Below are 17,090 nucleotides of genomic sequence, written 5' to 3'. Positions count from 1 at the left end.
AGTGTTACATTGCAACCTTCCAGATAGATAAAACATAACATACTCTAACTTCTCTGTTTATATGCTGTGAACATATTATTGATAAACACCTACTCCTTGCCTTTGTAATCAATATAGGATTTGAATTGATCCAGGCTACTTAACTGTCTTCTGAGCTGCTTCAACCTGGAGCTAAGGCTCAATTTCTTATAAGTCTCTCTACAAGTCACAATCATATCTGCCCTTGAATCAAGCTTAAATTTAAACTACAGTATTACACATATTGAAAATGAACAGTCGAAGATTGCTCATGAATGCTGACAAACTTGCTCGCCCCTCAAATGAGGCCTGTGGCACAGAGAAGGAAAAGAATGCCTGATTCAAATAATTGTTTATTCTGAACTTTTGTTTTCTCAGGAAGGGGTGAAGTTTTCTGAATGTAGCGAGAGGGATAAATCAAATTATGTAGTGAGTGACAAGGACACTGAGGCAGTGGCACACCTGATAGTTAAAATTGAGTAAATCACTTGTAGCACAGAAAGAAAAGGAGTACTTGTGGCACCTTAGAGACTAACAAATTTATCTGAGCGTAAGCTTTCGTGAGCTACAGCTCACTTCATCTGATGCATGCAGTGGAAAATACGTTATTATGCAAGACACTGAATTTAGCTGTATGGAGTGGAAATCCATCAACTTAATGAAAGCACTGTATTTTCCACTGCATGCATCCGATGAAGTTAGCTGTAGCTCACGAAAGCTTATGCTCAAATAAATTTTAAGGTGCCACAAGTACTCCTTTTTTTTTGTGGATACAGACTAACACGGCTGCTACTCTGAAACCTGTCATTGTAGTACAGAGTTAACTAAAGTAGAGGTCCCATCATGGGACAAAGTAGGAATTCTGTGACACCATCATACCTGTAGAAATCCTCATTTCCTCAAAATAATTTTATTTCTTTTAAAAAATGTGAATAACTCACCACATGCTCACATCTAGGGTGGGCATCTGCGTTGAATTTTGCAGAACAGTCCATAAATTCATGAGACTTTCTGACCTTTCTCTGCACTGGGATAGGCATAATCCTGATAACATACCAGTTGATTCTGATTTTCCCAAACTGCATTCTCTTATGCAAAATAATTGATAGAAAATTCCTGACCAACTCTAGTTCTCAATGAATAGGACCCCCATGCCATTAACCAAGTAAGGGAGTGGTTCACACAGGTGGCTTTGCCTAGCATTGGCTCACTGAATAGGTGTATGTCCTTGTCCACAGTGCTCCTGAGGCTACAGCATTGCATAATATTGCCTGCAGTCTAGGCTGCTGCTGTGGTGAAACAGGAACATTTATAAGCATGAACGAAAGGTTTGGTTTGGGGTGTTTACCTACAATGATCTTTGCTGGGCAGAGTTGCTTGTAAACATGTGCATTTGCAATAATGAAATCACTTCCAATGTCCATCTGGGGACACAGGAATGCCCATGGGCTTTGGCCCAGACCCTTGAAGATACTGTATCTAAATACCTTTGAGGATGTGGGCTCTTGTGCCTAACTGGCCAGCAGCACAGAAGGGGGGCAGCACATGGGCTGAAAAGCCTGAATGCTGTATCATTGCCAGAGGGGCCATGTTCTTGGAGAGACTCTTATAGATGGCACAACCCTGGTGAGGGGAACATAGGGAGTTAGGCAGGAAGCAACTCAGCCTGGTGGATAGCAGTCCACCGGGTTTAATAAAGTTTCACTTGTTCAATTTCACCTGCATTCAGCTTCACTAATTTAGACTCATGAGATTAAAAACACCACACTGGATTAGGTTTCTGTGTGCTTTATGCTGCTGATCTTTAGTTAGAAGCCTCTCCACAAATGTGTGTGTGCATTTTCCATTGCAAATCTAAGCTGCCACTCACACAGCAGAAGGCTGCCAGGCGGGGGATTCGGCAGTCCCACTCCAGCGGAAAGAAGGGGGCAGCTGTCCGTTTTCCTTTTCTAGCCTGCACCTCCCTTCAGCTTCCTGAGCCCTTTTCCGTCCCCACCTCAGGGAGAACAAAAGACAGGAAAAAAAAAACACTGCTAGAGGATAAGCGGGGTAGAAACCCTAACAGACGGCACCTTAGCTTTGAACCTCTTGACAGTAATGGATGGCAGCCTTTACTCGTCTCGCTTCTGAGAGGACCTAGGTAGCCATTTTAATTAAGGGAAACTTCTTCCTTCAAATCCATTCAAACACAGGAAGACAGCAGCTCTTTTTACTAAGGGCAAACTGCCTGATAATTGCTGCTCATGTGATCACCAGCCTTTTACACCAGAGCCATCTCATGCGGAAGCAAGACTGAGCATTTGCAGACCCTTGGCTCCTGTTCTGTGTCCCTCCCTTAAGATTTCCTACTCATCAGCGAAGTCTGCAAGAGCAACCACCTGTGAGTAACTCTACCCTGTAACAAAACAGCCTGCAGCGGCGTGAATGAATGAATGCATTTCTCCTCCTCCTCGCTTTTTCTGCTAGTCCTCTGCTGCTTGCTCTGGTTTGGGACACATGTCGATTCTCAGGAATTTCTGGGAACTGTCGCTTGTCTGCAGGTGCTGGGGGGGAATTGTGAATGAGGGAGACATTTAAGCGCTCGTTATTGAAAATCGTGTAGCAAAATCCTTTGTCCCCAGAAGGAGTGGGTGTGAAGGCTGAGTTCTAAAATCCATCCCCCCTCCCAAAGAGCAGGTCTGCATTTCTAAGCTGTATCATTTTATGCTAAAAGAGGTGTATTTCCCCCCTTTATTTAATGTCGGTAGTGGTCAGTACCACAAATGTAATCTATTGAGAGGATTCATGATTATGGGGTATAAAGGTTTGATCTGCAAGAGTTGGGGATGGGTAAACTCTTTACCAGTTGCAAAGTTATGAATGAGTTATGCAGACGGCCATACAACTGTGCCAATTAAAAGTATGTCACATGACACCATCTGTATTTTTATATATCTATATATCTCTCTCTCTATATATGTATATAATGTCACACAGTTAACAGAAACTGGTTTTAGAGCATTTTTTTTAAAACCCATACTATTTTTCATCCCTCCTCTAGTAAAGCCAGATTCCCTTCGAACTACGGGGACTCTCCCTGACAAAGAGGAATGTATTGTTTGTTTGAACTATCTAAATACTACGCTACATAAACACCTCTGCTTTAAAGTCCAATACCTTAGTACCTTTCGGAGCTATAATCAAGTAACCGTGTGCCCCATTTTTAGACTGTAACCCCTTTGCAGTAGGGACTGTGCCTTCCTATGTGCTTGTACAACGTCTGGCACATTTAGTGTGCTATTATAAATAACACTGGTAATATGGTATAAAGCTCCTTTCCAAAACCCTGTGGCTTATAAGAGATTGGGCCTCTAAACCAGTCAACCAGGACTAAAGAATGCCAATCAGATACGTCAGAGTAAACATTTGGGAAGGTAAAGAATAAAATGGGGTTGGTTGGTTTGTTTGTTTGTTTTTTTTGGCATCAGGCTTTTTTTTTTTTTAAATGGTAACCATTCAGAGGCTTGTAATGTTAGAAGTAGTTCCAGGAGAAGATGGAGGCAGAATCCAGACTATAATCATTGCATGATAAATGTAATTTACCGTATCACATGGCTCACAGTTTACCACCTATCTGTGAAAAGATGTATTATATCCAAGTCCATTCCTCCCATTGGCATATGTCATCTTCTTAATAATAATAGTGTGTCCTGATATACTAATTTCATGTGGTGAAATGCCTCATGGGTCCTAGAAGTAAGATGGAAATGGAGGAAAAGCAAAGGAGAAATGACCATAAAGACAAATTTCAGAGTAGCAGCCATGTTAGTCTGTATTCGCAAAAAGAAAAGGAGTACTTGTGGCACCTTAGAGACTAACAAATTTATTTGAGCATAAGCTTTCGTGAGCTACAGCTCACTTCATCGGATGCATTCAGTAGAAAATACAGTGGGGAGATTTACCTTTGTTCTCGACAGAGGTGTGTGTGTAAATTTTTTAATGTAATACATTTAGGTGAGTGCAGACTGTACTTGTTTGGAAGCTGTCCTCTCAAGATGCCTTATTTCTTATTCTTTACAGAGAGGCAAAGCAATTAATGTTCCTTTCTATACAGTGAAAAATAAAAATTAAACTGTTCACTACCAGCTTGTAACATCTTGTGTTTCCCAGAGTACAAAGTTTGTGCTTACCTTGCAAGTGGTCAAAGGTTTGAAATCCAGGCGAAAGCATCAGTTAAGTTTTAAACTAAGGCCAGATCTTGCTTAACACTTCCTTCATGTCAGGTGAGTAGCTTTAACTGCACTATGCAAACAGGTTGATTAAAGTAGAAGATACAGATTATTCACCTGACATGAAAGAAGGGTTAGCAGGAACAAGCCTCAAGTTTTAATTTCCTTATTATTTGTTATAGAAGAATTATTTCTCCACATGTAAGAATTATTTCTTTCACTATGTAAGTGAAACGTCTTAAAACAGGTTGAGGGAGACAAGTGCAATATCTTGAAATGTGTAGATGTAGATATATAGTGTGCAAACTTATTTTTAAAAGCTTGTCAAAATTAGGATTCACCAAAAAAATTGTAACCCCCACTGAAGTGAATGAAGGTTGCCTGCGTATATCTTAAGACCAAATTCTGCCATCAATGTATAAAAAGAACAACTCGAAACCAAAACCATTTCAGGTGCAGAATTGTCATGACCTCATTTTTTTCCTTTTTCTTTTTCACCTAACCATATGATTCAATCAGTTTGTAGCTGCTGTTTCTGGGCTCTATTTACTTACTATATATACAGTTATAATGCAGAAAGAGAATTTACAGACAAAAGTGTTTAAGTATGATACTGTTTCTCCTGAGAGGTGTTTTTCTCTTTTGCCTTTCTTCAGTATAATTCTACTTCTCATTTGTTGAGCTCTTATTTATTTCCTCAGAATATAAAATCTGTGCCTATCACAATATCTCAAGCCGTATGAATAATATAATTGAAAAAACACATGAAATAATTATTCAAACCAAATTCTCTTTCCCCATGAGATATGAAGGGTCGGTCCTGCATCTACTAAAGTCACATGCAAAACTTCCATTGACTATAGTGGCAGTAAGAGTGGACCTTTTAAAACCCTCCATCCTCAACCCATCCTTCAGGAAAAGGCTAAGTAAATAGATGGTCTTTGCAACATGCCGTGAAAGTCAACATACTTATGCCTCAGCACTTGAGGTGAATTACAGAATCAGGAAGCCTGTATTGAGAATGTTCAGTCTCCTGAAAAATAAGCCTAGTGAGTATCACACCGAGCACCGCAGTGGATTTCATCTGTGGGGCTGGAACATGAAGAAGGGAGCATTCACTAAAGCTTCTTGCTTTGCATGTGTTTTAGGAAAATTAGTTCTGAATAACATGTTTCTACATCTGTAATTGGCAAGGATTTGGCAGTATGAAGCCTGTTATTGTGGTTCATGGTGGAGCTGGCCGCATCTTTAAAGATCGGGAAGAAGGAGCTCGTTCAGGTGTTACCACAGCAGCACTGAAAGGTTACAGTATCCTTAAACAAGGAGGCAGTGCACTAGATGCAGTTGAAGAAGCAGTGACCTCAATGGAAGATGATCCACATTTTAATGCAGGTAATTTTTCAAGCATATAACTACACAATGAAATCTCTCTATGTAGACCACATTATTATCCTTGTGTATTTTGCTCTGTTGGTTGTGCGGGGGAGGGGTGGATTTTTCAATGTGATGCATTTAGTTGAGCACAGACTGCACTTGTTTGGATGCTGGCCTCTCAAAATGCCTTACTTCTCATTGTAAGTGTTTCTCATTCCCACAGTATTCTTGCCAGCAAGTTAAAGAAGTATGGGCTGGATGAATGCACTATAAGGTGGGTAGAAAGTTGGCTAGATTGTCGGGCTCAACGGGTAGTAATCAATGGCTCCATGTCTAGTTGGCAGCCGGTATCAAGTGGAGTGCCCCAAGGGTCGGTCCTCGGGCCAGTTTTGTTCAATATCTTCACAAATGATCTGGAGGATGGTGTGGATTGCACCCTCAGCAAGTTTGTAGATGACACTAAACTGGGAGGAGAGGTAGATAACGCTGGAGGGTAGGGATAGGATACAGAGGGCCCTAGACAAATTAGAGGATTGGGCCAAAAGAAATCTGATGAGGTTCAACAAGGACAAGTGCAGAGTCCTGCACTTAGGACGGAAGAATCCCATGCACCGCTACAGACTAGGGACCGAATGGCTCAGCAGCAGTTCTGCAGAAAAGGACCTAGGGGTTACAGTGGACGAGAAGCTGGATATGAGTCAACAGTGTGTCCTTGTTGCCAAGAAGGCCAATGGCATTTTGGGATGTATATGTAGGGGCATTGCCAGCAGATCGAGGGATGTGATCGTTCCCCTCTATTCGACATTGGTGAGGCCTCATCTGGAGTAGTGTGTCCAGTTTTGGGCCCCACACTACAAGAAGGATGTGGAAAAATTAGAAAGAGTCCAGCGGAGGGCAACAAAAATGATTAGGGGACTGGAACACGTGACTTATGAGGAGAGGCTGAGGGAACTGGGATTGTTTAGTCTGCGGAAGAGAAGAATGAGGGAGGATTTGATAGCTGCTTTCAACTACCTGAAAGGGGGTTCCAAAGACGATGGCTCTAGACTGTTCTCAGTGGTAGCTGATGACAGAACAAGGAGTAATGGTCTCAAGTTGCAGTGGGGGAGGTTTAGGTTGGATATTAGGAAAAACTTTTTCACTGGGAGGGTGGTGAAACACTGGAATGCGTTACCTAGGGAGGTGGTGGAATCTCCTTCCTTAGATATTTCTAAGGTCAGGCTTGACAAAGCCCTGGCTGGGATGATTTAGTTGGGGATTGGTCCTGCTTTGAGCAGGGGGTTGGACTAGATGACCTCCTGAGGTCCTTTCCAACCCTGATATTCTATGATTCTAAGTAAAGAGCATGAAGATTGACAAAAGGAGAAGAGTTTCTCTTTTTGGTCTCAGGTTTTTTTTAAAATACCTGCAGCTTTGTTCTTGTTCTGCAGTGTTGTTTTCCTGCAGAAGTTCCTTCATTTTTGTACTATGAGTTTATTAAGAGACCCAGACCCTAAGGAGTGAATTATACCTTCATTATAACCCTGGCATTTCCATTTAAATTACCTGAATGCAACTATGGGCAAAACTTAGACCTCGATCTTTTTGTCAGTGCTTGGCCTAAATCTACTGCCCGAGTGGGATTGTTCTCTTCAGAATACCAGTGCTGTTAAGACAGTAGATAATCTGTGAATTCTTACGAGTATGCTCATTGCTAAGTATACCAGTTATGAGGCCGATCTTCAATGATGCTGTCTAATATTTTCCCCTTCCCACCAACCCCATTTTATCATCTTGCTTAAAGTGAGTGGAAAATAGTGCTTCTTTTTCTCCTTTAGTGCTCCCACTCAATATGTCAGGAATGGAGCTGAAGAAAAAGGCCCGCATTTGTTCAGTGCTTTACGTAGAAGCGATTGTTTTCAGCATGGCCACCTACTTCAGAGAGCATCATATGTCCTTCCCCACCCTGTAACTGAAAAGCCATTTCACTTTGTGTTAGAAATATATTGTTCTCTGACTGACTTGGGTAGAAAACACTGCTGGTGACAAGCCTTTCTGAATTAGCAAAATGGAAACAGAAACATGGGGCAAACATGGTACGAAAGGTGCGATTGTTATATAACCAACCCTAGATTTGTTCTCTACTTGAGCTTGCACTTTTCTTTGCCTGTCCATGAAAGAAGTCTTTATTCCCCCCACCTTCGGAGATTTGTTTTGCTTATGTTAATGGATCAGTATCTGAACTTTGTTTTCAGCATTTTATTTATTTGAATGCTTCAGTACTCTATAGCTTTACCTTGTATGTGTCGGACAAGCGCTCCTCTGGCCAGACATTGCCTTTTTGCATATAAGACATCAGCTAGGTCTGCACAGGCAAATCCCTGATCCCCTGAGGAGTCCTGCCAACTTTATTGCATCTCCACTTGGTCTTAGGTCTTCATCTGCCTGCATGGAGCCAGTCATAGGGTCTGGGCCTACGTTTAAATGTAATACTATGTGTGATGATGAAAAACAGAGAAGGGGGGAAAGGGAAGAATTACAACCAAAAGATCATGTGGTCTTTTGGTTTGTTATGCACAAGTATAGATGGTTCTACAAAAACACATGTGAACATGTATTTTTAATCTTTATTCAGACAGAGCATCTATTTGAAGCCAATGGAGCTTCTTGGTTGAGTAAGGTTTACTTGTGTGTGCTGTTTTGCGCAGTATATCTGGGTGAGAATTTTTTTTTATATGTAAAAGGCTGAAAACCTGGCTGGCTACACTGGCCACTGAAATAATATAATTTGTAATACCCATAAGCTGACCAAAGGCTCTCCATATCCCTTTATACAGTATCCTGTCACTCCTGAGATTACTACTTTTGAGTCCTATTGGGACGGAGGGGGAGGGAGCAGAAAAAATAAGTTGGCTAGGGAAAGGTAGGTGGCATTATTTTGCCACCACCACATATGTACCTAGCTTTTCCATCTGGGGATATTTTCATTCCCCTTCACTTTATCGTTATTCCTTGTCCAAGTTGTCTATCTCGTAGACATCAAGCTCAGACACATAGTAACCAATATTTTAAAGTTATGTATTTCTGTCTAGGGCAAGAAAAGTGATTGTCTGCAAAACACTGCCCTCAAGAGGAAGCCTTGCCCTGTTTTCTAGAATGCAAGCCTTGAGGTTCTTAGTCATGTCCTTTCTGACAGAGCACTGTAAGAATTTACTACCCCAATGTCAACCAACTAATCCATTAAAATGGAGGGGCTGTACTACATGACAAAGAATCTGTTGGTGAAATTTTCCTTCTGTTTCACTGGTGTTACTTCATTAGCTTCGCTACATTGAACCCTTTGGCTTCAGTGGACCGTTGTAACTGAGAGGGGAATTTAGCCCCATGTGTCTAAACTGTTATTTCTGCTGATTTAATGACTGTGAGCAGCTGCTCTGAATTTATCAAACTATTGCAAATGGCTGATAAAACTTCAGATTATCCTCTACCAAAAAGATTATCAGTCAACAATTTTAACATTTAACTAGCATATAAATCAAAGTACATGTATATGGCTTCCCTTTTCCTGAACTGAGTCTTGTGGCCACCTTTGGTATAAATGAGCAAATCAGTATATTTTAAGCCTGAAATAGATTGTTTTGCTTAATAATGTTTACTCAAATTTACTCTTTGCTCAGATAACTGTATTCCGTGCTCTGTTTATAATGTACTTCACACATTAAATGACAACTGACTTTTAACAAAAAATTGCTAAGGTTGTGGGCCTGAGCTTTCAGCTGAAACAGTTTTGCAGCCCACTTGTTAAAGTTTGGCTTCACTAATGCACATGGTAAGTAGTTGTAATCACTTACATATACAGCTACATGTGTTAAAGCTCATTGAGAACAGCTGTATTTAATGAGCAGGAGAAAATGAGCTGAAAGCTATGTGAAGAGAGGCCTGATTGGAGTGGCTGTTTAAAATCCACCATGTGGTGTTTATCTCCATAAAGGAGAAAGCGGTTTTATTGTGTAATGTTTGCTGGAAAACACCAGCATTTCTAAGAGACAAGGAGTGGGGTGGGGAGGAAATAGGGGTAAGGATGAAGTGACAGAGGTCTCTTCTCAGGTAACAGGGTTCAGTTGGGCCATGTGTTGTGAATGATGTGTCTCCCAGCCCTTGCAGGCGTTCAAGAGGCACATCTTCCAGATTTAACTGCATGCACAGAGCATGCAGCATATACTCCCTTTAGAAGCTGGTTAGCTCCACTGGCTGAGGTGAGAAGGGGCCATGGTCACACCTCCTTGCCACTCCCTCTATGGGGGCTAACGGTGCTAGTTTACACTCCGTATGGAATGGAATTCTAAAATGTGTTATACTGTTCAGCCACGAGGTGGTGCTCTGTGTAACATAACGAGTTCACACCAGCTATTCCTGGCATTAAAGTGTCTTACATCTCTGGTATACAGTATCTCTCTGGAATAGCTCTGCAGCTAGTCCATATCTGATACAGAAACCTGACCTGCTAGTACCAACGCCGAACCTATGATGTACAAGGACTACAGCTCCGATGTCAGGAGTATAACGCTCTTTATACTCTCTTCTCCCTTGCAGGCCCAGCCACGCTGTGGTCCATAGATAGCAGGGAGTGTGGAGAAATAGGCTCCAGTGAGAGCAGACAAAGGCACACACAGACTCCCTCTCATCTGCTAGATAAGTGCTCTGCCCCTACAAACCCTACTACAATTTGGAAGAGGTCAGACCCACTCCTTGCTGGCCCTTGGGTTTTCCTTGGCTCTTGCTTCCTGCCCTTGATTCAAAGCTGGGCCAAATGACCCATGTTTTTGTGAAGTGCTGCTGCAAATGTAGTGGCTTATGATTAGTTATGCCCATCTCAGTGCACAGCAGCTGTCATGTTTGAATGCCCCGGGTTTGAAACACCTGCATGAACTTGTCTTCCTGGACATGTGAGGTAGGAAAAGATATGTGACCAGCTGGGAGATGGCAGCCAGTGGTAGTCACAGACTGCTAACTTACTGATCTGAATAGTGCAGGAGCAGCTGTAGGGTTGCCAACTCTGACTGAAGCTGTTCCAGGAGATATTTTTTCCCCAGCATGACGTAATGTCATTTTCTTAAAATATCCTATTAAAATCTCCCAGATTGCTTTCAATAGTCACCGGGAGATCGATGCTGATTCCGGGAGACTCCAGGCCAATCTGGAGGGTTGGCAACCCGAAGTTTTAGAGGAATCCAAACTATGGGGGAAAGGAGAGCTCTGTGCTTTTAGCAGAAAGTGGGGAGTTGAGCTCACCGATACCTCATCCCCCATACATCAGCACATATATAATTTTACTCAGGTGAATAATCTCACAGACGTCAGTGGCACCAGGGTCTGTAATATTTTGGCTTAAGAGTCTAATGTCAGAGATTGTTAAACCAATATTAAAGAAGGATGGAAACTGGTGTTTACTAACAGGAAAATACCTTTTCACAGTTTAAGCACAGCTAAAGCACCAGTCCTGATAACAACATACTGAAGGTGTTTCTACCAGAAGCTTGATTTCAAATGGAGTTGTACTTTTCTCCCCACTGTTTGCAAGATTTATACATTTATGCTGATTTCAGTGATGATCGATTACTAACCAGCACTCATGATAAAATATTCCAGTTACTAAAGAGCTTTTTACAGTACCACCCTGCATATCACACAGTATAGCTCATTGTTGAAGGAAGGTTTCGCTACGGAATTGACATAAATAGTTAATAAAAGCTATTCCAATAACTGCTCAGATTTTCACAAAATTTTATTATTTGTCTTAGTGTTTTTCTTAACTCCTTCATTTATTTTTGCTAACCATAAATATTTCACAATATTTCAGACTTTTGGTGAATGGAAAATACATTTTTCCACTCTTGCTAGAATTTTGCATTTGTGCCATTGCACCAAATCAAACAGTGGTTGAAATCTTGTTGTTTGGCCTGGGAAGATACCGTCTGCCTTCATCTCCGATTTCAGCACCTCAAAGGATTAGACCCTAAGGTATACTGATAGGTTGTACTGCATCTATTGTTGGAGGAATGTGGAGGTAAAATAGTTTTATATGTGTAAAAAGAGATATTGCGGTAGAAACAGTCTCATTTATAGTTGTTTATAACTCTGCCCTTCACTCCTAATGTGACTTAGGTACCATTAAAAATTCAATTATATTAAGTTCCATATACTATCCTATTAATTATTTCTGTTTGAACAGGAATGTTTCTCTTTTCAAAACCTGTTTGGCATTTAGGAGGCTTAAAACAAGCCAATACACAAACTGGAAAAAAGGTTTGCCTAATAAAAGCTAATAAAACTGAATCACCCCATGTTTAGCTCTTAATGTCTTTTTTCTTTCCCCCGCCCCCCTTTTGGTCTTTAGGCTGTGGATCTGTTTTAAATGAGAAGGGTGAAGTAGAAATGGATGCCATTATCATGGATGGAAAAAATCTAGCCTCAGGAGCAGTATCTGCAGTTAAATGTATAGCTAACCCAATAAAGCTTGCTCATCTTGTCATGGAAAAGGTATGCTGAATGTGCACTTGAATAAGAAACATTTTTTCCTTTAGGATTTCATTGCATGTATTGATACACCTCACTGACTATGCTGTTTATGTAGTATTTTAAATCAGGGTAGGAGGAAGAAATCAGTGGTACTGGGAGGGACCATGGGTGTGAATATAAAGAGGCAAGATTATTTTTATTTTAAGATTTTTAAATTAGTTGAAGTGCTAATTTTATTCAACACTTAAAACGGTGTTGCATACACTTGCAAACTTGAGGAGAAATTGATGTACATAATTTACTTTGCCAGTTGTTTTCACCTTTCTCTGAGCTAATACTGTAGATATTTGTTTTAATAAGAGCAGTGTCTCTCAGAGCCCTCCTGCTTGCTCCTGCAGGGAAAAGACAGGACAATGTACTGAAGATTGCCTGTAGGGGACAATCATGCAATGTCAGGCGATAGAAGTAAATGACACAATAGTAAGTCTATTAGATGGTTTAATAGATTACACTAGATGACCTTTCCACTTCTACTTTAAGATTTTGTGAAATAATCAGATGATTAATCTGGAAAGACTAGTCATGTCACAGACTAGCACTGCAACTTTGCACTACGAGCAGATAACAGTAAAAGATGCAACTTGTGGTAACTGAACTTGTTTGAACACAATTTATCATCAGTATATGTGGCAAATGAAATCATGAGCATCTGGATTTGACTACATGTTAACTGTTACATTTCATTTTTCTCCAGTAACAAGTGCTTCTTAATGGGTATCTACATGAGGGAATTACTTGCCTGTTTTTCAGCAATGGTGTAGCCACAGTGCTGCAACCAATGGGGAAGCTCTAAGGTAGACTGGGTGTCACTATTTTTTACCACAGTTAGGATTATATGGCATGGTGATTAAGAGCTTGCAACCCTGTCTAAACTAGAATTTACACTATTGATAGTACCAGTGCAGCTCCACGATAGCTGAACAAGGGTAAGGAATATTTTCATGTAGACAAGGCCTAAGTGGGTTTATTTTTCATGCTTCTTTTACCTCAGTCTCCTGGCTATTTTAAAGGTGACTTACAAAGGAGGAGTACAAACATTTTCTCCCCTTTCATGATCTATAAAAGCCTGAATGTGGGATTGTAAAGGTATTTGTTGCTCTTCTTGTAACCTAGTATGATCAAGAATATTAAGACTTGTCCTGAAAGGCTTCTTGAAGGACTAGAGAACTGGAGTGGGAGTTATCTTATCCCTTAATAGAAGAATAGGGAGTTTGAATCTCTAACAAAGAGAGCTTTCCACCAAAATGTTTGTCATCAAAACACTGGGTTAAACAAATGTGTAAAAATTTTAATTAATTAATTATTTTAAAAAATCTTGATTGGTTTTCTTTAAGGATTCTGACAAAAATCCCTTTTTCACTCAGTTACTAAGGTTTCATTCACCTGTCATTAATTCTGCAGGTGTTCATAGAGTCATCCAGGCAAAACCAGGGTAGACAAGGCCTAACATTCCTAATGTAAAAATAAGCCTGAGAGGAATATTTCCAGGTCTTTCTCAACATTCTAAAAGACACAGGTTGTATTTTTTTTTTTAAACAGGTCACCTTTAATAACCTTTGGCTATTCATGTTTCAAAGGATAAAAGTTCTGATTTGTCTATTCTCTTTGAATAGTAAAACCACCTTTTGACTTTGAGTGGGAGCAGAGTTAGGCTAACAGTAAGCACTCTTGAAAAAGCCATCTCAGGTCACAGAACTAGAACTCTGGAGACCTAGGTTCTGGTTCCAGCTCTGCCACTGACCTGCTGGGTGACCTTGGACAAATCTCTTCCCTACTCCGTGCCTCAGTTTCCCCATCTGTAAAATGGGGATAATGGTACTGACCCCCCCTTTGTAAAGTGTTTTGTGAGCTACTGATGAAAAGTGCTTTTCAAGAGCTGTATGGTATTATTATTTACTTGTCTCTCTCTCTCTCCCTACAATCATGGTGAAGTCTTTGTACAATGGCAGTTAAATTTTTTTGGTAGTGTCAAAAATATTGAGGCTAGATTTTTAAGTCAAGTAATAGAGTGCTACTATACAGGAACAGATTGTTTTGTTTTATCAGAATAATACAAGCAATGAGATTTTATTTTCTGGTAAAATTTACTCTTTTCCTCAAAGCTCTAGTAACCAGGCTTCACATGGAGAAGTCCAAGTGGGTGGTGGGGATGTAATTTATATATCCTTAGCTAGCAGGGGAATTCACCTTTTCCCTTCCACCGGCTAGAATTCTAGTCTATTAGCTGGAACACCAGCTGTTGCCCTTCTGCTTGCTGTAGACAGAAATTTTGGGCCAGCAGCATATGTGCAGACCTCATCTCTGCAGTGCACAGAAGGTGTAGAGGCCTCCAGCTTGGCTGCTCCAACCGCAGTTCCCCTCCTGCACAACCTTACAAAATGGCTGAGCTAGGCCTTGTAGCAGTCCTCTGCACCCAAGTGTGACTTTGACTTTGTACAGCCCTAACTACTCTTAACATCATGCACATTATTTTAAGGGATACCCTATTTATGGAAGGTAAGAAAAAAAATTAGTTGCTAATAAATTGAATGGAGGTCTAATATTTGTATATTGCAAAGATTTTTGTATGATCTAGAAACACTTTGAACTCCATAACACATGGAAGATGACGGCTGGGATTTTTAAAGGATCCTAAGAGTATTAGGTGCCCAGATCCCCTTGGATTTCAATGGAAATCAGGTGCCTAACTCTCTTAGATTCCTTTGAAAAACAGCCATAATAATAAATAATAATAATAATAAAAGCTGTTTTGTAATTGTTTCAGTTCTGCCTGTGAAACAATATGGGCTCCATCTAGTGGCCAAAACAATTCCTTTAAATCCTGCAGCATCCATTGGTATCCTAGCTTTCTGTAACTCAGGCTCTCAGGCCAAATTTAGCCAAATGACATAGTGGTGTTGTGATGTGGATGAAAATGAGAGTACCAGACTAACTTTAACTGATGATTTACCATAAGACAGAATTGAGAAGTATCTAGAGGTGAAAGGGTTAGTAGGTTAATGTACTGAGTCAACAAATCCCTTTGTAGGCAGTTCCTGTTAAATTATTATTTGCAATGAACAGAAATAGAAAACTGATGTACAGGGTATATGTGTGTGAAAATAGCCATCCAAAAATGAAAGAATTATTAGGCATTCTCAGGAGAAAAGAACTCAAATAGGTAAAGATTGTATGATGATTGGAACACTGGTTTACTTGGTTTTCCATGTAATGAATGAGTTGTGTGAATAAATTTAAACTACAGTACAACCCACCTCCCTAAATTAGACCCCAAAGATTCTAATATGGAATATAAGCTCCTTAATGCAGGAGGTAGTATCTTTGCTCTGTTCTGTATTGTGCCAGGGTTTTGAATAAACAAATGGCAATCTTAGTCTGAATTCAAGGCTGGCTGCCAAAGTCTTTTAAACTGGCACCCACGACCATTTGTTGTTGGTCACCCTAACCCTGAGACCTTTCTTATTCATTTTGGAAATTCTTGTTTGTCTATATATTATTTATATTCCACTAATTGCCAACATTTGCAATATTGTTAATTTAACAAACCTATTAAAGAGGCCACGGAAAAAACAGGTGGTGGGAGGAAGTGAGCATCGTATCTACCTCTCTAGAGGGAGGGGAAGTCCATTTTTCAATATTCCAGCTGTTTTTTCTGCTGTAGGCTATGCGATAAGATTGGTAAATAAACAAACCTTTTAGAAAAGTGCTATAGAAGAAGCACTGAAGACCCATCCTATATTCCTTCCTAGTAAGAGCTAGCTTAACGGAATGACTCTCCCTTCTGTTGGCAAAGATTCCCTGTTCAGAAACTATTCTAAGCTGTGAAGGCATCACCAGAGCAGTGCACGCTGGGAACACCTGAGAGCTGCTTTGCTAAACAACCTTTTAAAAATTAAATAACTTAATAGGGCATATAAGATGAAAAGTTGTTTGTTTAGACATTTAATGGCTTTGAGTGATTTTTAAAAGAGAATTTATGTTCACTTTTTAAATAAATACAATGAAGAGGTTTCCATTGCCCATCTGCCTTTGTTGTGGGGAGGCAGAAGAGAGCAGGTATTGCAGGTAGACTTCTTAAAATTTTCTTTGAAATGTATGTATTTAAGTGTCTCTCTTCCCACTCTAATTCTTGGAGGTTTTGGATCACAGGTTGCTAGTGGGTTAGTTACAAAGGCATAGGGGAGCAGTGTTGCACAAAGGAAGTTTTGTTCAGCAAAGTACAAGATCATTTCGAGCTTTGTCTGAATACACTGTCTTTATTCTTCTCCCTGACAAATGTTAATAGGCTCGCAGGACAGGTATGTCTTCTCTTGTTTGGTAACATCACTCAGTATATAAGACTGTGTTGTCCATTGTTACGAAGACACAGAGGAAGACTCCTGTCTCATGCCTCCACTTCTAAAGTGAAAATTGTTCCATGTCTGTGTTCTCATGAATAAGGACTTAGTCTGACAATAAAAAAAATGTAAAAAGAGTTTTACAGTGAGGGTGTGCTTACCTGACAATGAAACACCTGTGGCTGGCCTCAGTCAACTGACTCAGGCTTGCGAGGTTCAGTCTGTGGGGCTTCAAACTTACTCTGTAGACGTTCAGGCTGGGGCTGGAGCCTGGGCTCTATAACTCTCCCTTCTCACGGAGTCCCAGCACCTGAGCTCCAGCCCGAGTGTGAATGTCTACACAGCAATTTTACTGCCCTGAGTCCTGTGAGCCTGAGTCAGCTGACACGGGCCAATGGCAGTCATGCAGTCACTCTTTTATTCCAGTGCAGATGTACCTTAAGGTCATGATCTTGCAAATGCCTATGCACACAATGAGTGCATTCAGTGGGGCTAATCATGGGAGTAAAGGTACTCACATATGTAAATGTTTACAACATTTAACACTAAGATTGTAACACACCCTGTGATAGACCCCAGGCAATTTAAAGTCAGG

The 17,090-nt window shown here is 40.5% G+C and overlaps 1 protein-coding gene across 2 annotated transcripts in view; it reads left to right on the top strand.

Moving 5' to 3' along the window:
- Positions 1–1,925: 1,925 nt before the first annotated feature.
- Positions 1,926–17,090, top strand: part of ASRGL1 (asparaginase and isoaspartyl peptidase 1) — a 36,727-nt gene continuing 21,562 nt past the window's right edge. Inside the window, exons 1-3 of one of the 2 annotated variants that reach the window (XM_074947934.1) lie at positions 1,926–2,398; positions 5,421–5,618; positions 11,977–12,119. In XM_074947934.1, the coding sequence (XP_074804035.1) occupies positions 5,432–5,618; positions 11,977–12,119 (330 nt within the window). In that variant the 5' untranslated portion in view covers positions 1,926–2,398; positions 5,421–5,431. Of the gene's footprint in view, positions 2,399–5,374; positions 5,619–11,976; positions 12,120–17,090 lie in introns of both variants that reach the window. The other variant, XM_074947936.1, reaches the window with a different exon arrangement.

The sequence above is a fragment of the Natator depressus genome, chromosome 3 (assembly GCF_965152275.1).
Source record: "Natator depressus isolate rNatDep1 chromosome 3, rNatDep2.hap1, whole genome shotgun sequence".
Classification (NCBI taxonomy): domain Eukaryota; kingdom Metazoa; phylum Chordata; order Testudines; family Cheloniidae; genus Natator; species Natator depressus.
Note: the sequence above shows the minus strand (reverse complement) of the source record. Positions and strands in the feature narration are given on the sequence as shown.